At 36.5% G+C, this 26,440-nt stretch overlaps 1 protein-coding gene across 4 annotated transcripts in view; it reads right to left on the bottom strand.

The window, feature by feature from the left end:
* RNF19A (ring finger protein 19A, RBR E3 ubiquitin protein ligase) overlaps window positions 1-26,440 on the bottom strand; it is a 77,002-nt gene that overhangs the window by 18,366 nt on the left and 32,196 nt on the right. For 3 of the 4 annotated variants that reach the window (XM_044005242.1, XM_044005227.1, XM_044005248.1), the window contains exons 3-5: window positions 24,096-24,243; window positions 12,929-13,694; window positions 3,037-3,245 (exon numbers count right to left, since the gene is read on the bottom strand). In XM_044005242.1, the coding sequence (XP_043861177.1) occupies window positions 3,037-3,245; window positions 12,929-13,521 (802 nt within the window). In that variant the 5' untranslated portion in view covers window positions 13,522-13,694; window positions 24,096-24,243. The remainder of the gene's footprint in view (window positions 1-3,036; window positions 3,246-12,928; window positions 13,695-24,095; window positions 24,244-26,440) is intronic. The other variant, XM_044005233.1, reaches the window with a different exon arrangement.

Here is a 26,440-nt window from a genome sequence, read left to right as displayed (position 1 = left end):
CACCCCCCCCCACGATTAAGTTAACTGCTATGCCCAAAGAGTTATAAAACTGTGTATACCCTATGATCCAGCAATACCACTGCTAGGTTTATATCCCAAAGATATCCCCCAAAAGAGAAAAAGACAACTAAAAGAGCTGTGGCTAAGATTTAGAAATCAAAGGGATACCCACCAATTGGGGAATGGCTAAACAAACTGTGGAATATGATGGTGATGAAATATTATTGTGCTATGAGAAATGACAAGCAGGATGATTTCAGAAAGGCCTGGAAGGACTTGTATGAACTGATGTATAGTAAAGTGAGCAGAACCAAGAGAAAGTTGTACACAGTTATAGCAATATTGTTTGATGAAGAACTGTGAATGACTTAACTTAACTTGCAACACAATGCTGCAAGACAATCCCAAAGGACTAATGATGAAGCATACTATCCACCTCCAAAAAAAAGAACTGATATTGATTGAACACAGACTGAAGCATGCTGTTTTTAACTTTCATTTTTTTCTTTTATTCATGTTTTCTTATACAAAATGACTAATATGGTAACGCTTTACATAATTGTACATGTATAACCTCTATCTGATTGCTTACAGCTTCAGGGAGGGGGAGGAGAAAGAGGGATAGAATGTGGAACTCAAAACTTTAATAAAAAATATTTATTATCATTTAAAAAAAGAATAAGTTAATGAAAAAATCTTTTTAGTGAGTTTCTCTAATAAAGGCTTCATTTCCAAAGACATATACAGAACAGTCAAATTTTTTTTTAAAGTCATTCCTTAATTGGTAAAGGACAAAAGGATATTAATAAGTAGTTTTCAGAGAAAAAAAATCCAAGCTATCAACTAATATATGAAAAAATGCCCTAAATCATTAACGGAGAAATGCAAATTAAAATACCTCTGAAGTAGTACCTCACACCCATCAAAGTAACCAAGATGACAAAAAAGGAAAATGACAAATGCTAGGGGAGGTATGGGAAAACAGATACACTAATGTAGCATCTGTGAACCTGTGTCCAACCATTCTGGAACTATACCCTAAAAAAATATTTAACTGTGAATACCCTTTGACCCAGAAACTCTACTACTAGGTCTGTATTCCAGAGACATCAAAGAGAAAAGGGACCCAGATGTACAAGAATATTTATAGCAGCTCTTTTTTGTAGTGACAAAGACTTAGAAATTGAGGAGATGGCCATCAACTGGGGAATGGCTGAACAAATTATAAGAATGTGAAGGAATCATTACAAAGGATGGCTCAGGTTTTGATACTCTACACATTCTCAACTAATCCTCAGTTGCCTCTCACCTCAGAGTGGGGCACTAGATGGGGGACTAGAAGGCAGAGCACTAAACTCCTTTTATCAAAGCCTTCCTTTATAGATTTACCAACCTTCTAGGTACTCCATTTTCCATCAGCTGCTCTGTCTTTAATTTCAGGGAACAGAGTACCCTCTGGCAGGGTACCCACTGGTAGCCCCTCTGACCCTTTCAGCTTCCTTTTGTGTGCTTCCATTAAATTGTAAGGTACTTGGAAGAGACCATGGTTGTTCCCCCCCACCCCCGCCCCTTAATTGTATACCCAGCGCCTGGCACAGATTAGGAACTTTACAAATGTTTACTGAATTGCTTTCAGAAAAATCTGAGAAGACTTCTATGAATTGTTTTGGCGTATAAATTGTGGTGTCTGTTAAATAAAAATCCTATCATTTAATTGTGCATGCATACACATACCCATATACACACATGTAGTTCAGGTACATGTAAACCCACTAATTATCCACTGTGCCACCTAGCTGCCCCTTGATGGCCATTCTAAATAGCAAATTCTATGACTATTTCTGATGGATCCTATCCTATTCTGAGAGGGGGCAAATAATTTCTCAAGTGGGTCCCTAAAAGCAACTGCCTAGCTACTTTTCAGTTTGTCTTCCTTCAATAACTATTTCAGGTCTCTCAATTTTTACTAATACTTTGAGGTTTTATCCCATCTGGGTATATACAAATTGACAAATGTTACATTTTACATTTCAGTTCAAGACAACACCAAAATACTTTTGAAGATTTTCATTGCCCAAAAGCACAAGTTAAAATATTTTCCCTCACAGATCAACCTTATTGAAATCCCAATGAAAGTGCTAGGAGTTTAAAAGTAACATGAGCATCTTACAGAGACCTGCAGGATAAACATTAAAATAGGCCAGACTCTCTGAATTTGGGATTCTGTGGCTTATGAAAATGTTTTTCCTACTGGGCATGGAGGATAAATGTTATTTACATATGAGCCCTCAAATAATTTCAAACTTATGACTTGAAAACATGAGTTTGGATTTTTAGCATCTCAAACTAAAGTATGCTTAAATATCCTCAAGTGGAGATGAGACAATTGCAAATGTCGCACCTGTACAATGTAAGCCTTTTAAAAAAGCTACAATAATTGGGGGCAGCTAGGTGGTGCAGTGGATAGAGCACTGGCCTGGAGTCAGGAGGATCTGAGTTCAAATCCGGTCTCAGACACTTAACACTTACTAGCTGTATGACCCTGGGCAAGTCACTTAACCCCAACTGCCTCACTAAAAAAACCCAAAAAACCAAAAACACACCAAAAACTATAATAATTAACATTCTTCTGTTAAAAAAGAATCCATAACTAATGGTGTCATGGCCGGAATCTATCTACCTCTCAATTAAATTCTGTTTATGTTAAGTCTGGCCAAAGGACCAATACATACTATAACTACAACTTTATGACCATTCTTAATTACTGAGTATATAAACTGTCAAAGCACTTTGTTTTGTTTCTTAAAAAAAACCCATCATTTTAATTTTTAAAATCATAACTTTTAAATAATGAAAATATTTCCTCACATAAAATTTTCTCAAATACTTCCAGGACAGAAACCCTACCCCATATCACAACTATCTGAACATTGGAAGGGGAACAGAGAATTCAAAGCTGTTAGACTATATTGCTGTTTGCTGAAATAAATTATGTATCTTCCAAACATTTTAAAGATAATAACTAGGCATAAATACCTGCTGCTCCAGACTCTTGGCTATAACTAATGGAAGAAGAACGTATTGTTCTCAGACGCAGGCTCTGGGCTCTCTCCTGTCGAGCAGCATCACAGGTCTGGTTTGGGTGCCAAATTTGTTTACAATGGTAGCAGAACTCTGTTCCACAGCCTTCACGTCCACAAGTTAATTTTGGACAGCTGGCACAGCCAAATGCTATCACAGCATATCTTGAAGAATCAAAATGAGAAGATGGGGATTAAATATGTACATTAACATGAGAGAAACTCAAAATACTAAAAAAATTATCTAATTATAATTTTATCTCTGCAACAATTTCCGTTTCCAGCAAACTGCCCACAGACGTTTAAGTTAAATGATTATACATTAAGAGAGGTAATTGAATGGATGCTACCCACATCATACCATAAAATCCCAGGATCACAGATTTAGATTTGGAAAAGAACCTTAGGGATCAGTTTAGCCCATTCTCTGCTGTACAAGGAGGAAACTAAGTTTTAGAAAGATTAAGTGACTTGTGTTCAAGGTCACAAGGCAGGTAAATTGAAGAGCTGAAATCTAAATCCGTACCCTCTGACTCTAAATCCAGTCTTCTTTCTACTATTACATGCTGCCCATCCCCCATCTTCCCCACCAACTCCACTTCCTACCCCCATTCATTATGAGGCCAGAGTAAGCTTGTCCCATCCCTTACCCCCCATCTGTTCTAAAGATGAACAGGATAGTAGTAAGAATTGATCTATAATTATCACATTAGCAAACGTGAACATTTCCTAAGAAGTTGTATTTAACAAGTGAAAAAAACCTGAAACAACAACAAACCAGTGCATTCTAAGCCTTTACCTTACCTGTTAAAATGATTTCCATTCCATGACTTATTTTCAAGAAAATGACATAAAAGTAGACCCTTTAAATGATCTATTTAAATGTAAATGTAGTTCTAGTGAATGTGCAAGTCTATTATGAACTGACCATGCAGAAGACCATAACTTTATTTTGGAAAGGATTGTGTGATGACTATGCTTTTATATTTTGTCAATCTTATATGCAATCTTTCCTTAATTGTTTCTTGGACAATGTTAGGATTTCTAAATGCGCCTTTAAAAAATCAGATGTTGGGGGGCAGCTAGGTGGCACAGTGGATAGAGCACCGGCCCTGGAGTCAGGAGGACCTGAGTTCAAATCCGGCCTCAGACACTTAACACTTACTAGCTGTGTGACCCTGGGCAAGTCACTTAACCCCAATTGCCTCACTTAAAAAAAAAGATCAGATGTTGGGGTCAGGTTCATTTATTTTGGGGGAAATACAACTTAAGTTATAAATGGAAATAAATGGGCAAATTAAAATAAAAACATCCGAAAGAAATTTAAATTATATTATTATAATAAATTAATTTAAAGAAAATTAAGGGGAAAAGCACTATTCGTGGAAAATTTGAAATCGTTCCTTCTATACTTGGTATATAACATTAATGTTTAGGGTATTAGGATTTTAAAAAATAGTTTGTCTTGTTATATGTAAAGAAATTAAAAATCATCTAATCCATAAATGGACACAACTCACTATGGAAATATTTAATAAAAATACTAGTTAACAGAATTATTGTCCTTTGTGTCTTTGATAGGTTTGGTTTTAACACTGTCCTGTTCCCCACCCCCCAATTAAAAAAACAAAAACAAAACCCCTGCTACATCTCATTCTTCAACTGATTGTCTATTTTCTCTCCTCTAGCAGGTTTCCAACAATTGAATTATTCATTCTTTCCTGAAGGGGGAAAAGAGGGTTCCCCTATTCTGCCAATAACAAATTGTCTCATAAATATGAAAGACCAGGAGAGAGGGTTCCCTAAAATTGCACTTACATCTAATTTAATGCAATAGATAGAGAAATAAAGGCCTAATCTGATTTTAAAAACATCTAGAATAAAGTATTAGGAGTGGGGAAGAGCAATCTGGAATTATGCCCAAAGGGCTATAAAGCTGTACATACCCTTTGACCCAGCAATACCACTTTTGGGTCTTTTCCCCAAAGAGATCGTGGAAAGGGGAAAGGGACCCACATGTACAAAAATATTTATAGCTGCTCTTTTTGTGGTGGCAAGGAATTGGAAACTGAAGGGTTGCCCATCAACTGGGGAATGGCTGAACAAGTTGTGGTATATGAATGTAATGGAATTCTATTGTGCTGTAAGAAACAATGAGCAGGAGGAGTTCAGAGAAACCTGGAAGGACTTGCATGAACTGATGATGAGATGAGCAGAACCGGAAGAACATTGTACACAGTATCATCAACATTGAGTGTTGATCTACTGTGATGGACTAGATTGTTCTCACCAATGCAATGGTACAGGAGAGTTCTAGGGGACTCATGATGGAAGGGGATCTCCAAATCCAGAAAAAAAAAAAGAACTGTGGAGTATAGATGCTGATTGAATAATACTATTTCTTTTGGTTTTGGTGCTGTTGTTTTTCTATTTTGAGGTTTTTCCTCATTGCTCTGATTCTTCTCCTATAACATGACTAATGCAGAAATATGTTTAATGTTATTTCACACACACACACATATATATATAAAACCTATATCAGATTACCTGCTGTCTAGGGGAGGGGGAAGGGAGGGAGAAAAATCTGAAATGAGAAAGCTCATATAAACAAATGTTGAGAACTATCTTTACATGTAACTGGAAAAAAATAAAATACTTTTATCAGGGAAAAAAAAAGAGTGGGGAAGGAGAAGATTCTCCAAAAAGTTAAAATGGTAGGAAAACAAAGAAAATTGGTATTTTTTCTTTGTAGGAGGAAAAAAAAATACTAACTAGAAAAAGCAGTTAAGAAAGAGGTACTACGATGTGTATTTTTTTAAAAAGGTCAGTGTAAAAAACCACTATCTTTGTGTTGAAAACTTGAAGCTATCCTTTCTATATTTGATATATAACACTATAACAAGTTTTTAGGATTTTTAAAATTATAGCTTTTCTATAGGATCTAAGCCTGCAGTAACATTCTTATTACCATTAAATATAGGTTTCCTCTTATACAGAAAAAGATTAATACATTTTTTAAAGCAAGATGTGTCAACTGAAAGTGAAAAGGGGGAAGGGGTAGAAGTGGGTTTTGGACTACATGGTCTCTAAGAATCCTTTTATCTCTAAATCTCCCATCTTCCTAAGTCTATCAGTAGTGTTATGGAAACACATTTAGTCAGAAGACTTGGATTTCGAGTCCTAGATGACACCAGCCTTCATTTCCTCATCTAAACAAATTGTAATAATCTTTTCACTATCTACTATATAGGGTTGTGAGAAATGCACTTTGCAAACTTCAAATCATTATGTAAATGAATTATGATTACTATTAATTTACTTAACAACAAACCCACAAAAAAGAGTGTTAGTAGACAAAGAATCAGGTTCAAAACTTTTGGAGTAGGACAGAAGTTAAGGCAGCCTCATTAACTTAAGAAGGTGGGTAAAAGAGAATGTTATTCCCCTTTTGTTTTGAAGAGGACCAATGACATCAAGGAGTGACGTCTTGACTCTTGTGTGACTTGGATTTAAGTGAGGCAGAGTTGCACAGTCCTCAGCCTCACTCTTTCTTCCAGAGTCATCAAAGTCCAGGGGCTGGAGGAAAGTCAGGATGAAGTGGATTACTATGGCATCTCTAATGTCTGACCAAACTGGGAGAGCTTCACAGGGCCTGTTTCAGCTGCTTTCGCAGTCACTGGAACAAATTGTTTTTATCTGTCCATTTCCCCTGGCATGGTGGGGGTGGGGAGCATCGAGAGGGTGGGGGAAGGAGTCTTCATATGTTTAGGGTAGATATCCCCCTAAACTTAACTGACAAGTTTGAGACCTGTTAGTTACCCTCGACCTGGTTTTGCTTGTCTGCTGAAATGGTTTTACAAGGGTTGTGGCCACTGTGCATGCTACACAGCTTCTTGGAGTCAGAGATAAGAGTTGGGTGAAAAACTGGACACCAAAGGTGGATAAGTAGCCCTGAAAAGTGTTTGGCAGCCTTCATGAGAGCTGCTAGTCCTCCCTGAACGTCCTATACACTCCAGGTTAAGCAGAATACCCTCCAAATAAATTAGGGCAACAACTTCTAGTATGTGTCACCAATATGCTGTGGAATCAATGATTCATTCCCTAGAATGACCATAGGTTCATATCTGGGAAGGGATCTCAGAAATCATCTAGTCCAATACATAGGTTATACATGTGCAGTCATGAAAAACTATTTCCATATAAAGTCATGTTGTAACAGAAGATAACAAAAAAAACCAAAACAAAACCAAAAAGATCCAAGAAAAAGAAAGTTTTTTTTTAAAAGCATGCTTGAATCTGCATTCTCTTTCTCTGCAGGTGCATAGCATTTTTCAGTCCTTCAGAACTGTCTTTGATCATTGTAGTGCTGAGAATAGCTGTCATTCACAGCTGGTCATTGTAGAATATTGCTGTTACTGTGTACAATGTTCTCCTGGTTCTGTTCACTTCATTCTGCATCAGTTTCTGTGTTTCTGAGTTTTCTGAAAGCATCCTGCTTGTCTTTTCCTATAGTACAATAACCATATACCACAACTCAGCCATTCCCCAAGTGATGGGTATCGCTTCAATTTCCAATTCTTTGCCACCACAAAAAGAAATGCTATAAATATTTCTGTACATGTAAGTCCTTTTAAAAAAAAATCTCTTTGGAGGGGCAGCTAGGTGGCGCAGTGGATAGAGCACCGGCCCTGGAGTCAGGAGTACCAGAGTTCAAATCCAGCCTCAGAAGATTGACACTTACTAGCTGTATGACCCTGGGCAAGTCACTTAACCCCAATTGCCTCACTTAAAAAAAAAAATCTCTTTGGGATACAGACACCTAGTAGTGGTATTTCTGGGTCAATGGGTATGCAACATGTACAGCGATTTGGGCATAGTTCTGAATTGCTCTCCAGAATGGTTGGATCAGTTCACAACTCCACCTACAGTTCATTAGTATCCCAGTTTTCCCAAGTCCTCACCAACATTTATCATTTTCCTTTTCTGTCATATTAGCCAATCTGATAGGTGTGAGATGGTACCTGAGTTGTTTTAATTTGCATTTCACTAATAGAGATTTTAGAGCATTCTTTATGTGACTATCAATGGCTTTGATTACTTTGTCTGAAAACTGCCTCTTTTGACCATTTATCAATTAATTGGGGAATGACTTGTATTCTTATAAATTCAACTCTATTTTCTATATAAATGAGAAATGAGGCCTCTATCAGAGATACTTGCTATAAAAATATTTTTAGTTATGATTACTGTATATTTCCCTCCATCCTATTTTTTTTTTCCATTTAGCCTTCTCTTTTTCCTTTCAACCTATTCCTCAAATGTTTTGCTTTTGACCACTGCCTCCTCCAATCGGCCTTCCATTCTATCAACCACAACCCCCACCCCCAACACACACAGACAGAAACAGTTATATTCTCTTATCGCCTTTCCCTTCCCTTCCTATTCTATATCCAACTGAGGGTGTTTTATTCCCTCTTTGAGCCAATTCTGATGAGAGTAAAGTTCAAGCACTGTCTGCTAACCCTACCCCTCATTTCCCCCTCCCTGTAAAAGTTCTTTTTTACCTCTTTTATGTGAATCTACCCCATTCTACCTCTCCATTTCCCCCTTCTCCCAGTGTATCCCTCTCTCACCCCTTAATTTTATTTTTTAGATATCATCCCTTCATAGTCAATTCACACTGCTGTCTTCTGTGTATACAGCTTTTAACTGCCCTAATAAAGATCAAGTCCTTAGGAGTTACAAGTATCATCTTCCCATGTAGGAATGTAAACAAGTTTAATCTTACTGAATCCCTTATGATGTCTTTCCTGTTTATCTTTTTATGCTTTTCTTTGAGTCTTCTATTTGAATGTCAAAATCTATTCAGCTCTGGTCTTTTCATCAGGAATGCTTGAAAGTCCTCTATTTCTTAAATAAGCATTTTCCCCTGAAGGATTATTTTCAGTTTAGCTGGATGTGATTCTTAGTTGTAATCCTAGCTCCCTTGCCCTCTGGAATACCATATTCCAAGCCCTCTGCTCTTTTAGTGGAAGCTACTAAATCTTGTATTATTATCCTGACTGTGGCTCTATGATATTTGCACTGTTTCTTTCTAGGTGTTCAGAATATTTTCTCCTTGATTTTGGAGCACTGCAATTTGGCTACAATATTGCCAGGAGTTTTCATTTTGGGATCTCTTTTCAGGAGATCATTGGTGGATTCTTTTCATTTTATACCCTCTGGTTCCGGGATATCAAGGTGATTTTCCTTTAAAATTTCCTGAAATATGATAAATAGGTTCTTTTGTGGTTTTCAGGTAGTCTTATAATTCTTTCATTTAATTATTTGTCTGTCTATCTATCTATTGATTATCTGAGGCTGGATTTGAACTCAGGTCCTCCTGAATCCAGGGCCGGTGCTTTATCCACACTGCGCCATCCAGTTGCCTCCTAGTCCTATAATTCTTAAATCATCTTGATTGGATCTATTTGCTAGGTCAGTTCTTTTTACAATGAGATGTCACATTTTTTTCATTCTTTTTGATTTTCTTTGATTATTTCATTGATGTCTCATGAGTCATTAGCTTCCACTTGCCCAATTCTAATTATTAAAAAATTATTTTCTTCCATGAGCTTTTCTACACCCTTTTCCCATTTGATCAATTCTACTTTTTAAGTTCTTTTCTTCAGTGGATTTTTGTGCCTCTTTTACCATTACCTATACTGTTTTTCAAAGCTATTACTTGCTTCAATATTTTCTGTGCCTCCTTTAAGCAAGCTGTTGACTCTTTTTTCATGATTATCTTTCATCCGTTTCATTTCTTTTCACAATTTTTCCTCTACCTCTCTTCTAAAAAGTAGGCCACATGAGCTACCACTAGATGAATGTATTCTTTTTTTTTTGGGGGGGGGGGTAAGGCAATTGGGGTTAAGTGGCTTGCCCAGGGTCACACAGCTAGTAAGTGTTAAGTGTCTGAGGCTGGATTTGAACTCAGGTCCTCTTGACTCCAGGGCCGGTTCTCTATCCACTGGATCACCTAGCTGCCCCTAGGTGAATGTATTCTTAAATTTCCTCCCTTCAAGAGTGGGATTGTTGGAGAATATAAAGAGAAATATAACAAAGGGCACAATTACTTCCTGTTCCATATATGTGTATGCTTTAAGTTTTTCTGGGTTGGCATTTTTCAATGTAATAGCCGCGAACCATTTGACTTAGCACGCGTAAATGAAACATAGTTATTACTATTTTCATTATTAACCAACTCTGTAGCTGACACTACCTAGCAAAAAATAATAACTCATAAATCTTTGTAATCTTACCTCTCCTCATCACCTCACAAGAATATGAAATCACCAAAACCAAAACTCACTATAATACTGTACTGTCAATTTAAGTGACATAATCTCTCTATTAAAACACAAGAGGTTGTTCTCACAGGATGACTCCATGAGATAAGTTAATTCTAAAATGTGCATAGTTATTTACATCTTTTGTCTATCATTAGAATGAGTTTCTTGAGGGTTTTAGAATATTAAAAAATATCCCTAGCAAGGAGCAGCTAAGTGGCGCAATGGATAGAGTACCACCCCTGGAGTCAGGAGGACCTGAGTTTAAATCCAGCCTCAGACACTTAACACATCCTAGCTGTGTGACCCTGGGCAAGTCACTTAACCCCAATTGCCTCACTTAAAAAAAAATAATATCCCTAGCACTTAATATAGTTTCAGGAAGTAATAAATGCTTATTCTGACTGATTACTAGGAATTTTCTATCCATATCCTAAAATAATTTCATATATCAACTCATCCCCTTTCCCCCTGTGCTTAGACTATTGAACACGACCCTTTGAGCCAGCAATACCACTGCTAGATTTATACCCCAAAGACATTAAAAAGAGAGAGAAAAGGACCTATTTATACAAAAATATTTATAGCAGATCTTTTTGTGGTGGCTAAGAATTGGAAATCAAAGGATGCCCATCAATTGGAGAGTAGCTAAACAACCTGTGGTATATCACTGTAATGGAATATTATTGTGCTATAAGAAATAAGCCGTATGATTTCAAAAAATCCATGAACCAATATATAGTGAACATAATCAAGAGAATGTTGTGCATAGTAACAGCAATATTGTTTGATGAGGGAAAAGGACCCACATGTACAAAAATATTTATAGCTGCTTTTTGTGGTGGCAAGGAACTGGAAATTGAGGGGATGCCCATCAATTGGGGAATGGCTGAACAAGTTGTGGTATATAAATGCAATGGAATACTATTGTGCTGTAAGAAACAATAAGCAAGGAGCAGCTAGGTGGCACAGTGGATAAAGCACAGGCCCTGGAGTCAGGAGGACCTGAGTTCAAATCCAGCCTCAGACACTTAACACTAGCTGTGTGACCCTGGGCAAGTCACTTAACCCCAAGTGCCTCACCAAAAAAAAGAAAGAAAGAAAGAAACAAGCAGGTGGATTTCAGAGAAACCTGGAAGGACTTACATGAACTGATGCTGAGTGAGATGAGCAGAACCAGGAGAACATTGTACACAGTATCAACAACATTATGTGTTGATCAACTGTAATAGACTTGCCTCTTCTCAGCAATACAATGGTCCAAGATTGTTCCAAAGGACTCATGATGGGAAATGCTCTCCAAATCCAGAAATAAAAGAACTGTGAAATCTAGATGCAGATTGAACCATACTATTTCTATTTTTTTTTGTTTTTCCTTTTTGCACAGCATGACTAATGAAGAAATATGTTTAATGTGAATGTCCATATATAACCTATATCAGATTGCTAGCTGTCTTGGGGAGGGGGGAGGGAGGATGAAAAAATTGAAACTAGAAATCTTATAAAAACAAATGTTGAAAACTATCTCTACATGTAGCTGGACAATAATAAAATAATTTTATGGAAAAAATATTGTTTGATGAAGAATTTTCAATGAGTTAGCTATTCTCAGCAATACAAGGATCCATGACAATTCCAAAAAGTTAATGATGAAGCATACTATCTGCATCCAGAGAAAGAACTGATATTGCCTGAACAGACTGAAGCATGTTGTTTTTCACTTTCATTTTTATTTGAGTCTTATACAAAATGACTAATATGGAAGTGTTTTACATATTGTTATTGTATAATCTATATCTGATTGTTTACCACCTCAGGGTAGGGGAAGAATTTAAACTTAAAACTTTAAATAAAAGTGTTGATTTTAAAAAATAATATTGCACATGATAAATGCTAAGTATCTGACAGTAAAAAAGTATTGTGAGACTTATTTATTTTTTTAAAAAAAGCAAAACCAAAAAAATTTGTGTCACTCTCTTGCTAGTTAACATAAACACAAAACAAACAAAAAACACATTAAAGAGAACTCAAGAGGGCAGCTAGGTGGCACAGTGGATAAAGCACTGGCCCTGGATTAAGGAGGACCTGAGTTCAAATCCGGCTTGGGACACTTGACATAAACTATGTGACCTTGGGCAAGTCACTTAACCCTCATTCCCCCACTCCCTCCTCTCCCCCCAAAAAGAGAACTCAAGCATGGAACTCTATGGCACGTAAACTGTTATCGAATGGGGTCTGAAAATGGGGTGTTGTGGTTAGTAAATTAGTTAACAAAAATTTCCAATTAAGTGTCAGATAAATTAGCTTTTATGATAGAGTTCACTATAAATCTATCACATATTTAATATCTTTGAACATAACACCCTGAGTCATTTCAAATATAATAAAATCTTTAAAAGTGAAATTCTTTGGTAAATATTTTCATCTCACATTTTTCAGCAATTTAAATTTCACCCACAGAAAAGTTTAATGCGGTATGTAGGAAAAAACAAACAGAAAAATCTTAATATGTATTCTTACCCACAGTCTGGAGCTGGGCACCATCTACAGTCAGGGTCTGCAACAAGCCACCGTCTAAGCATAAATTCTTCATATTTTTCCATCAAGATATGATCACTTAATATCAAGCGGATATCATGAGGATTAAATCGTTCGGTGCATTCTGGGCATCTGATATTAACTCTACTCTCAGAGATTTCAATTCTCAGATATTGCCGTAAGCAATCCACACAAGATCTATGATGACAGGTCATTATATCAGGAAATCTTTCCTTAGAATGCCGCAAAAGGCACAAAGGACACTCCATAAAGTCTCCATTTTGTTTGCTGTTGATAGTCATTCCATTGTCAGAGGAGGTATATGTGGAGAAAACTGTGTTCTTATCAGTACACATTTCAGAATGTATACTTTCAATACTCGCAATTCCATCTACCCCGCCATTGAGATCCCTTGATTTACGTTTGGTGTCCTTTTTCTTTCTAAATAAAAATGACCTAAAGGACCTTTTTTTGGGTGCCTTTTTGACAGAAGGCAAACTCACGGACGAGGCAGAAGACTGAAGGTCCCGATCTGACCCCATTTGCCGATGCAAACTCATGTCTAGAATACTCATTACAACTGAGTCAGGGTCAGTGTTCACACACAACCCTCATCATATTTAGAGATAAGTCATTGTTCTTGTCTTTGCATTATGATTTGGCCATGATGTGAGATAATCCTTCTTAGTTCTTGCTGAAGAACCTTCACAACAGTTTTAATTTCCAAGTGATTGTTCTTACAGATGTTCTGTGGGGGAAAAAAATTAGAATTAGTTAAAATTCTTTTGAAAGTTGTCACTATAATAAAGTAAAAAACAAAAACCATTAACAAAATTAAACTTTATATCTAAGTCCTGCTTGTTTAAAAAAAATAACTTAGAAACTCATTCTATACATTATTTTAAAACCATTTTTTCAATGAGTAGTTAAATGAAGGAACACAGAAAAACAAGGAATACTAAAATAACTACTTTAAAATTACTTAAAATAGAAAAATCTTATTTATAAGCTATCACATTCTGTGATATTTTATAACATTCATGATTTTATCAAAATGCCAGCTGAACAATGGGGAAAAAACTCTTTTTCAAAGCTCTTAGAAAAGTTTGTTTTTCCTTTGTACCCCTAAAAATTTCTACATTGCCAATGAGTTCTTATAATTTTGGTTCTATTTGCTAGAATTTGCATTAATTTCTAGAAATACTTGGTAAATGTTTCCATCATCTGCTGCCAATTTTCTTTGAACTTTAAATTCCATGTTACATTACATCCCCACAAGACTATGAGAAAATAAGCAAGGTAGATTATTATCCATGTTTCACAGATAAGGAAAACTAAAATGATACCAGTAAAAATGGAAATATGAAGATAATGGTAGACACAACAAAGAAGTGGAATGTAGAGAAATTTGGAAAGCTACAGAACTTCTAAGAAAGTACAAAGGATATGAGAGGCAGGGCAGTGTACCCAGGGCCTACAGGACTAGCTTTGGAGTTAAGAAGACCTGGGGTTCAAGTCTTTTCTCAAAATCATGCTAGTTGTGGGAGCAGCTAGGTGGCACAGTGGATAAAGCACCAGCCCTGGATTCAGGAGGACCTAAGTTCAAATCTAGCCTCAGACACTTGACACTTACTAGCTGTGTGACCCTGGGCAAGTCACTTAACCCTCACTGCCCCCCCCCAAAAGATCATACTAGTTTTGTTCCCATCGGCTCCAGGCAACTCTATAAACCTATGTTAGAATGGGGGGGGGGGGGAGGGCAGGGGGAGAGAATTTTCATACCTAGGGAATGCTTGTTAAATCAATTTCTAAAACGTGGCATAATTTCTTTTAATTTCTGATTCTACATGCTGATGACACAATCCCCTTTCCCTCAGGATGAGTTTAAAGTACCCTCTGTTTAAAGGAATCAGATTGATATTTATTTAAAATAAATGATTTTGACATTCTGATGGGAATGAGAAAAAAAATCAAAATCGAAAATAATCACAGGGAACTACAATCAAATAGAACTATAAAATACTAAGGGCAGGAAAGAGCTCTGGAAATCATCCAGTAGAAACTTCCACTGTCTTTCCACCCCATTTTTCCCCCATAAAAGTATTTTATTATTTTTCAACATTTGTTTTTATAAGATTTCTAGTTTCAATTTCTTCTCCCTCCCTCCTCCCTCCCCAAGACAGCTAGCAGCCCAATATAGGTTATATATGTACAGTCACATTGAACATATTTCTGCATTAGTCATGCTGCGCAAGAAGAATCAGAGGGGAGGAAGCTTTGGACCTAGAGGTCCCTCATTATTTTCTGAACTCCAATATTATGGCGAGCCACCCAATTAACTCTCCCCATATTGGGCAAGTCACCTAACCCTCACTGCCCCGCAAAAACAAAACCAAAAAAAATTATATTGATAGAGATGCGCAAGACATAAAGCTAAAATAAGAATATTACTCCAAAATATCTACAAGCAAAACTTCAGAGACAACCAACCAGCTTGGGCACAAATTCAACTAGCATTCCTAGAAGTCATTAAACAAGAGTGTAATTTAAAAAAAAAAAATGAATTGAAAGCGCTACAAGAAATAAGTCAGGAACACAGTAACAGCAACATTGTGTGATGATCAACTGTGATGGACTTGGCTCTTCTCAGCAGTGCAGTCAAAACAATTTCAAAGAACTCATGATAGAAAATGTTCTCAACATCCAGAAAAAAGTGGATTATGAATGCAGATTGAACCATACTGTTTCTACTTTTGGGCTGGTTTTTCCCCCCTTATTTTCTGAGGTTTTCTCCTTGTGCTCTCATTTTTCTTTCACAATATGACTAATGCAGAAATGTTTAACGTAAATAGTACATATATAACCGATATCAGATTGCTTTCTGTCTTGGGGAGGGGGGAGGGAGGGAGAAAAATTTGGAACTAGAAATCTTATAAAAACAAATGTTGAAAACTATATTTACATGTAACTAGAAAATAATAATATACTTTTATGATTAAAAAAATAAAATAGACAGCCAGTATGGGAGGAAAAAAAAGAAGTAAGAGTCAGGCAAGAAGGAATGGGAAAAGTAATTAACAGCTTGGCACAACAAATGCAACAAGATGAAAATTAAATAGACCAAATAGATGCTAATTACTCCATGAAACAAGAAGAAATATTAAAAACGAAAAGGCTGGAAAGAAAATAGAAGAAAAATAAGGTATTTTTTAGTAAAAATAAATTACTTAGAAAAGAGACTGATGTGGGGCAGCTAGGCCCTTGGATTCAGGAGGACCTGAGTTCAAATCTGGCCTCAGACACTTGACACTTGTAATGATTGGAATGATGCCACCTACTGGAGACTTGCTGTGGAAAAGCTCCGCCATGAGGAAAATGCCTCAGAGGCATTGTGGCTTTTCCTTGGCGTCAGGAAATGACGTTTACTCATGGGTGCTGTCTATCAAGGCTACCAGCCAATCAACTTGAGGAGCCTCCTATTTTCTGGGAGGAGACAGGAAGGAGGAAAGGGAGCCTGCACGGAGAGCTCTCGTGCTTTTGGGTTCCTGACTTGATGGTGGTAGCGGCAGCAGCAGAGGACTTCACAGGAAATTTGAGGAAAGATAGGAATGCCAGGCTGTTGGAATTCTGTTCTCAATCTTTTTCTTTCTATTTTTCAATAAACCCTTAAAAACCTAAACTCGTTTTATCAGTGATTTTAGTCAGTTTCCCCCAAAAACTGGGGGAACAGATTAGAATCCACATTTAGAATCTTAAATTACACACACTAGCTGTGTGACCCTGGGCAAATAACTTAACCCAATTGACTCATCAAAAAAAAAAAAAAAAAAAGAGAGACTGATGAAAGAAAATCTAAGAATCATTAGATTGCCTGAAAGTCATGACTAAAAAGGTTAAAATATCTTAAAAAGTCATAAAACTGCCCAGATTTCTTGGACTAGAAAGCAATGTGTATATAAAAGTGAACCTACCAGACACCTGAAAGAAACTCCAAAATTTTATAATGTTCTCTAAGGAACATTATAACCAAAATTCAGAGTTTGTAAGTCAAAGAGAAAATTAAGTAGCCAAAAAGAAAGAATTTAAGTACCATAAAAGCCACACTCAGAATCACAGAAAGCTATAGTATACAGGCTTTCAACCAAGAAAAATTTTACCTGGCAAAATGGAGCATAATCCTACAGAGGAAAAAATGGATCTTTAATTACATAAATTAGCAAAAACTGTCAAACTCAAAAAGAAATTGATTTTGAACTGAATATTGACTTAGAAAAACCATATTATCTGTTATCTTGTTAAAATTTTAATTTATTAAACATTTTTCAGGAGTTTCTCCGGGCTTTTTTTTTTACGTCATATATGGTCACATAACAATGTGGGGGTAGTGAAAAAATATGGCAGTAAATGTTTGATTTGTATACCTATTTTATATACCTATATACCTGGGGTTGTGTAAAAATTTCTCGAGCAAAAAGGGGTGGAGGAAAAAGTTTTAAAAGCCCTGATATAGAAGACTTCTAGGCATTCCTGATGAAAAGACCAGAGTTGCTGAGACACTGTTAAGTGCAAACCAAGGAGTATAGAGAATCAAGGGATAAACTGTTTACATTCTAATGAGATGATACATTACCCCTCTGAACTCTATCATTGTTAGAGGTCATAGATTCTAATTAGACAGATGCATCTGGGAGTGGTTCAATTATGTCTTGAGTTTAAAAAGGGTAGAAACTGGAGGGAATAAGGAATATATTGTGGGAAAAAGTGAGAGTAAAGTTAGGGAAAATTATCTCACATAAATGGGGCATGCAAGGTCTATACAAACAAGGATGGGAAAAGTGGGTGACACTTGAACTTCACTCATAATTAGTCAAAGAAAGGAAGAATACACACACAGGGAGAACTGGGTACAGAAATACACTATACTCAATAGAAAGTTATGATAGAAGGGTGGGAATAAGAGGGAGAGTAGATTAAGGGAGGAATTGATTCTAAATGAAACCAACTAGGGGGTGTACAAAAACATTTAAAGCAGTTCTTTTTTTAGTGTCAAAAAATTATAAACTGGGGGCAGCTAGGTGGCACAGTGAATAAAGCACAGGCCCTGGAGTCAGGAGTACCTGAGTTCAAATCTGACCTCAGACACTTGACACTTACTAGCTGTGTGACCCTGGGCAAGTCACTTAACCCCCACTGCCCTGCCCCCCCCCATTATAAATTGAAGGGTGCCCATTAACTGGATAATGGCTGAATAAGTTGAAGTATAGAAATGTGATGGAATACCATTGTACTGTAAGAAAAGATGAAGGGGAGGTTTCTTGGAAACCTAAGAAGACTTTATAGACAGATGCAGAGCAAAATAAGCAGAATCAGGCAAACTCTGATCAGCATAGTGATCCACTATCATACCAGACGACTCATGATGAAACATGTTATCTACTTCCTTATAGAAAAGTGAAGGATTCAGCGCAGAATGAGACGTGTTTTTTTCAACATAAACAATGAGAAAATTTGCTTTGCTTGACTATACATGTTTGTAAGAGGAGTTTATTTTTCCTTTCATTCTCAATTGGGGGACGAGGTGGGTTAGAGGGAGAAAGGGAGGATTTTTGCTAATTGAAAAATTTTTTTTAGACTTAACTATCCTCAAAAAAATTAATAATCAAAGAGAATCCCAAAGTATTATCCATGAAATATACTATCCACCTCCAAAGAACTGATATTGATGGAACACAGACTGAAGCGTGCTATTTTTCACTTTTTCATTTTTTATTCATATACAAAATCACTAATATGGTAATATTTTATATCATCTTACATGTATAGCCTGCATTTGATTGCTTACCGCCTCAAAGAGGAGGTAGGGAAGGAAGGATAAAAATTGGAACCCAAAACTATGAATAAAAATGTTTTATTACTTAAAAAAAAGAATGTATGATTTCACTTTAATACATTTTAAGTTGGCAAAAGCAAAAGATATCACTAAACATTTTTAAATTGGGTACCTTTAAAAAGTTAAAAAAAAGTTTAAAACAAAAAAGAATGAAAGAAAACACAATTCAACCAAGCTGGAAGGTTTCAAATACAGTCCCAGAGACTGTTGCCTGAGGACCAGCCTACCTAATTAAAAAGAGGCTTGTTGCTAAGTAGCTCAGATCATAAATTCTTTGGCCAAAGCTATCCATGAAACAAAAACACAAAGCCTCTGAAAGTACCCAGTCCAGTGAACGCCCTTTCTGTTTCATCATTGATAACAAGGGCAGAATCATGGTAAAGGTTTAGAAGATTCCATTTTTCTATCAGCTGTAAACATTAACTTTACTAGTACTAGTTCTGTCCAGCTCAAACAAGTTTAAACATAACAGGTACAATACAGTTTAAACCACTTCAAATCAGGACTATTACAGGTTGAAACCAGTTCAATCAGGTTCAAAACTTCTAAGTACCTAAGTGCCTATGTCTCTAAATACCTAGGCCTCTAAGTATCTAATTAACTAATTACCTACGTGTCTAACTATATAATTACCTAAGTGCCTATGTCTCTAAGTATCCAATTAACTAATTACTTATGTACCTAAGTAACTATACAAATAATTACCTAAGTACCAAATGCCTAATTAGGGCAGCTAGGTGGCATAATAAATAGCTGTGACCCTGGGTTAGCAGATAGAGTGGTAGGCCTGAATGAAGGTAGAAAGACTAATCTTCCTGAGTTCAAACCTAGCCTCAGATACTTATCAGCTGTGTGACTCTGGACAAGTCACTTAATCTTGCCTGCCTCAGTTTTTCATGTGTCAAATGAGCTGGAGAAGGAAATGGCAAACCACTACAGTATCTCTATTTTTTAAAAAAAATCCCAAATAGGGTCACAAAAAGAAACAAGACTGCAAAGCAACTGAACAACAAAATGCCTCATTACCTAATACCTGAGTATCTAACCAGTAACCAGATGCCTGAATATTTAAATGCCTCTGTCCCTAAGTACCTAATTAGTTGATTACTGTACCTTAAGTACCTACTAATTGCTGTAGCTGTTTGGTTCTTCACCGTGGAAGAGGACCAAACACAAGGTAAAGTCTTGACTCAAAGACAAAGAATGAATTTAAGTGAAGAGTTGCACAAAGTTGTCAGCCTCACTCTCTCTTCCAGAGTCATCAGAGTCCAGTGGATAATCTTGAGTCTTCCACGTCTGACCAAGCTCTAAATGTTACAAAGCGCCTGATTTTGCCATCTTCATGTATGTTGGAACAAATTGTTCTCATCCACCCGATCCACTAGGGGAAATCTTCACATTCTTGGGAGAGACCCCCCCCCCAACTCAAAACCCAATAGGTTACCCTCAACCTAGTTTAGCCCATCTGCTCAGATGGTTTACCAAGGTGTGGTTGATGTTTATACAACACTTTCTTGGACTCACAGGTGAGAGCTGAGTGTCAGAAAGACTTCAAAGATAGATGAGGGGGGGAAAAAGGGGCAGTATAAGCAGTCCTGTAAACTGAGAGATCCTAGTACTCCTTGAACACCCCAAATAACCTAGTACCTAATTAAGTGACTACCTAGGTACCAAGATACACTTGTCCTAGTACACTAGAGATCCTAGTACTCCTTGAACACCCCAAATAACCTAGTACCTAATTAAGTGACTACCTAGGTACCAAGATACACTTGTCCCTAAGTACTTATAAGTACCTAAAGTATTTATCCACATAAGTACCTAAGTATCTAAAGACCTAAGTAGCTATTCCCATGAAGGAAGTTATAATTACCAAACCCCTGTGTATCTAATTATTACCTAATAAATATTAATTTGGGCAACAAGGTGGTGAATGGGTTAGAGTCAGGAAGACTCATCTTCCTGAGTTCAAATCTGGCCGAAGACACTTAATAGCTGGGTGACCTTGGACAAGTCACTTAACCCTGTTTGCCTCAGTTTCCTCATATGTCAAATGATTTGGAAAAGAAAATGGCAAACCACTCCAGTATCTTTGCCAAGAAAACCTCAAACAGGGTCATGAACAACAACAACTAATAATAATAATAACAAATGATTATCTAATGATGCCTAAGTCCCTAATTACTTAAGTACCTATGTACCTACATACCTAAGTACAGAATTACCCAATTAAGGTCAGATCTTCCTCCGATGATTCAACACATATTACTAAAGAAATGAACCATACAAACACTGACATTCTAAATTTAAGTGGAACCAGAAGCCACAGGGAAGTTGATGCTAAATTAAAAGATTTTCACAGGTTTTCGTTGTAGACACAAATAATAAAGGAATTGCACCTAAAGGTAACCATGAGACACTTAATCATCTCTTGTTCCTTGCTGAGCATGGATAAAAAGCCCTTACACTAGAGATAACTGCAATCAATGCTCCAACATCTGTTTCAAAGGATAACTAAAAGAAGAAATGCTAAGAGGTTCACAATATGATTTTGCAAACTAAGTCAGAATATACAACTTAATATTAAATCGCTTTAATGGAAAAATGGCCATGGAGGGGGCAGCTAGGTGGCGTAGTGGATAAAGCCCAGATTCAGGAGGACCTGAGTTCAAATCCGACCTCAGACATTTGATGCTAGCTGTGTGGCCCTGGGCAAGTCACTTAACCCTCATTGCTCAGCAAATGGGAGTATAATTTGGGGCAGGGGAAGAGATTGTAAAATATAGTTCTGGATGAAAAACCAAGAGACCAAAGGTATGAGATTTCTCAGAAGTCTCACACTTTTGTATGACAATTACATTCTATAAGAAACAGTAGGAAATCACTACATATAGCACTAATCATCAAAAAATGGACATCTAAATTGACAGGAAATAAAGTTAACAATGTCAGAATCACTTTTAACTGTATCATCAGCAGCAGCTAGCATTTATTTTATGTTTCTGGTTTACAAAGTGCTTTTACATGACTATTTCATTTGATCCTCACAGTGACCCTGTGAGGTAAACACTATTACTATTTTTTTTAACAGATGAGGAAACTGAAGTGTCTAAGGAAGGTTTCAAATTCAGGTTTTCCTGACCTCTAAGTGCAACACCTATATCCTCTCTATCACCTGCTATGTATAAATAGACTATCAACTAGTTAGACAAAAGGTAAAAATAAACAATAAACTGCAAGGATAAAGTTGAGATGATAAAGTGTGAAATTAGACCAGTTCCACCCTGACTAAAGCTATTACTGCTGAACAGTGGAAAATGGGTAAAGGAAAAGACATTGATCAGATTACCAGGCACATAGTAAATAAAGGCTTGTAGACAATCATCATTTCTCACAATATTTTTAACTGATAAAGCAACTGCCAAAAGGAGTATGCCAGAAGAGTTCAAAAAATGTCTCAGCACTTGATCTCTTTACAAAAAGGGGAAACACGGCAGCCAAGGGGAACAATGTTTTAGGATGGAAACTTATCTGCAAAATTGTACAGTTCCCCAATATTTAAGTAGTCAAGGGACATAAAGAACCAGTTTTCAAAGGAAGAAATCCACACAATAAACAATGACATGAAATAATGTTCCAAATCACTAAAAAAAAGAAATGCAAAGTAGAACTGAGTTTTTTTATCACACCATCATCATATAGGCAAAGATGACAAAAGATAAAAATAGTAAATATCGGGAAGGCTATAGAAGTTATACTATGTTGCTGGAACTCTGTTTAGTCTAACTGTTGTGGAAAACAATTTGGAATAATAAAGTTACTACACCAGACTTACTTGACCAAGTGACACCACTACTAAGCAAAGTTAGACAAGGGGAGAAGTCTCATATATACAAACATTTATAGCAGGACTTTTTGTGATAGCAAAGAAATGAAAACCAAGTAGCTATGGCAATGATTAAAGAATCATTGAAAAAACTGTGGTATATGAATGTAGTGGAGTATTATTGTGCCTTGTTAAGAAATCACAAATAAGAAGATTTCAGAGAGACCTGGAAAGAATTGTATGAACTGCTGCAGGACAAATTGTGGAGAACCAAGAAAACAATTTACACAATGACCACAATAAAGAAAAAAACAGGAAGATGTCATAACTCTGATTAAATACAAAGATCTGAATTCTGAATTCAGAAGACTAATGGTGAAAAATTATTCTCTCCTATTGGAGGAAAGGTGGTGGACTCTAGAGAGGTTTACAATGATACTTATGTTGTCTAACAAGGCCAATGTTTTAGTTTCTTTCTTTAACTATAATTCTTTGTTATGAAAGATGGTTCTACTGGGGGAGGAAGGAGGGATAGTACTGGGAAATGACAGTAAAGTAGCAACAAAACATTAAAACACTACAGAGGATAGCAAAAGATTTATTTATAAAAGATTATTTATTTAAAAAGTAAGAAGTATAGAAGAGAAAACAAATTTACAAAATCCTGACATGAAACCAAATTAAGCCAGATCATCTCAAGACTTTGAAGGATAAAATTAAAAGGACTAATAGATAAAATAGATGTGTCAGCATTTCTATAATTTTTCATCACTAATGACAGCAGAACTTCCACATTTGTATCCTAACATCTCAGTACCAAATATACCAATGAGGAAGTGGAAATGGCACAAAAAACTGATACAGGAAGAAAAACTGAACCATACCAAGTACATATAGAAGAAATCCATGCTGGAAATGAGAAAGTACTGAACACATGTTCATGATATTTTAAAGAGGGGAAGCTAGATACCAGATGATTTTGGGGGGGAAGAGGGGGTGAGAAAACACATATGCAATATAACTGAAAGAGGGATATAGAAGATATCTTTAACTAATGATTTATGCCTACCTTCCCATCTCTATAAAATCTTAATGAGAATGATCTACATATATATTGAGATTATCTCTGATTAAACTATGACAAAAGAAGAGGCAGGCTTTCAAAAATAAATGTTATAGTAGGTGGTATCTTCACAGTCATACGATTAAAAGATACAAGTATCTCCACTGTGCTTAACATTCATTGGAAATTTTTAAAAAAGCACACAGCATTTGATTCAATAGAATAAAATGCAAGACTTTAAAGGCTCTCCTCCAAAGTGTCTCCCATATGTCAAAGTAAAACAAGATTCCTTGAAAGATGCTACAGATAAGTATATTTAACAATCCTCTGGTTATTAAAAGAGGCATAAAACAGGGAGACATATGCTCACCAAAGGTGTTTGTCACTGTCATGGAGGATGTCCAGCACAGAGTCCAAATGGAAAGGAATTCCCTATGGATGGTGAGGTCTTCCAGATGCTCCTGTTTGCAGGTGACATTGTGCTGATTACATCAAGCCCCGGAACACTGCTGAGCCTCCTAAATGAGATTCACAATCACTCAAGAGTTCAGCCTAACTATCCACACAGGAAAAAGCAAGTGGATGGAGGATGTTTATTGTCCAAACTATTATAAACAATTGATTGGGGAGAACACAGAATCAATCCATCAGTACCTATATCTTGGATAGGCATCACACAAGGACAATGAGTTAGGCCCAAAACTGAAGAGGTGGAAATTTGTGGGTTAGACTGCCTTTGGGAAAATGTACTGTGCTTTTAATAAACTTAAGCTTCTACCTGAAACAAAAACTAACTCAACACCAATATTTTAGCAGTGATGCTATGTGACTTTGAGTCATGGAAAATCTATTAATCATAAAGAATCATAATGGAGAGATACACTGTGAGAATGGGTAGGTTGCACCATATTTCCAATAAATAATAATACATAAGGTTCCTGGTGAAAGTTCACAAAGAGATATGACTGGGAAAGGAGATGGACTGGTTATGTAGTGAAGGGAAAGATAACAATGCACCTGTGTGCTACACTAATTTCCTATATAATGTCGAGGGATCAAAAACAAAGCCCCCAGCATAGGTGGACTTCCTTTGGAGAATTCACAAGACATGGGCAAAAGTCATGTACAGCATGGATGGACAGTGATCTTCACCACTATAGGAAGTATCTATAATGATGAGAAGATGACAGATGAATTATAGGATTGAAGTTCAGAGTTTAAGAAGGGGAAAATATAATAGAATATAGTAACCAAAAATGGTTAAAAGTAAAGTTTTATATAGTAAGGTCTAAGCTTTAGTTTTCTGGAAAACTAGTTTATTTGGTATGCCTCATTATTTGATGCGTAGAACTTAAGTTTTTCAAATAATTTTCACATATTAATAGCATTCTATATTTCTTCCTTTGAATCTCATCTATACCTAGGACTTTATGGCTTCTTTGCAAATCCCAAATCTATGTATTCTCTTCCCTCAGCTACAATCCTAAATCTCTTAACCATCTCCTATCAAGGAAGATTGTGAGCTACACTGTGAAGGGAGTTCCTCAGTGGACAAGATCTCAGATTCATCTGAGTAGTTCAATATCTTAACATGTCTACAACTTAACCCATAAAATTGTCCTTCCTTTTTACCTTTTCAATTTCTGGGCATGATGCCATTTCCAGTGATCCAGACTTGAAACCTTATGCTCTCAGCTTTCCTTTAATACCCAAGTTTCAATTACTTGCCAAATCCTATCAATTAATTATATCTTTACACTCTCTTCTATCAAGCTCCTCCTGAATCGTGCTGCCACAACTACAGCTCTTGCACCTCAATCTTTTGTATACATTACTATAATGGCCTTCTAATTGGTCTCATTATTTACCATCTTTCCTCTCTTCAAATCATCTTTCACAAACCTGCCAAAATAATTTTCCTAAAGTACAGGTCTGATCATGTTACTTCCCTACTCAAAAACCTTCAGTTAATTCCTCTTGCCTATGGGAAAAAAACAAAAAACAGTGGTTTGGCATTGGCAGACTTCTACAATATAGCTCCAACCTTACAGCCTTATGTCTAAAAGAGTCAGTGTAGAAAAGATAGAGAGGGGGGCAGCTAGGTGGTGCAGTAGATTGAGCACCGGCCCTGGATTCAGGAGGACCTGAGTTCAAATCCGACCTCAGACACTTAACACTTACTAGCTGTGTGACCCTGGGCAAGTCACTTAACCCCAATTGCCTCACTAAAAAAACAAAATAAAACAAAAAACAAAAACAAAAAAAGAAAAGATAGAGAGGACAGAGTTAGGAAGGCTTGGGCCCAAGTCATTCTTCTGGCCCACAATGGCTGAGTGACCTGTCAGTTAAAATCAGTGTCCCACACAACTCCTTTAAGACTATAAACTTCAGACCTAGTAGAGTATATTATATCTCACTGGGAGTTACTTACACACAAGTTATCTAAGAAATCACAGGTCTAGATAAAAACAGATTACCCCCCCCCAACCCCATGTACAAGGTATAGTGCCAAGCACCAAGAATACATAACATGTAGACAAATAAAAGGGTAATCTGGGAAGAAAGAAGTCATTTACATAAATAGAGGAGGTAGGGTATTGAGCAAGAAACACTTAGTTGCAGGAGGTATGTAAAGAAACTAATAATTATAAGAAGTCAAGATGAAATGGAGTATATTTAAGGTATATTTAGGTCTTGGAAGGTACAGAGAAAGGA

The sequence above is a fragment of the Dromiciops gliroides genome, chromosome 1, assembly GCF_019393635.1.
Source record: "Dromiciops gliroides isolate mDroGli1 chromosome 1, mDroGli1.pri, whole genome shotgun sequence".
Lineage (NCBI taxonomy): Eukaryota > Metazoa > Chordata > Mammalia > Microbiotheria > Microbiotheriidae > Dromiciops > Dromiciops gliroides.
The sequence above is the reverse complement of the archived record's forward strand: the minus strand, read 5'-3'. Positions and strand labels throughout refer to the sequence as shown.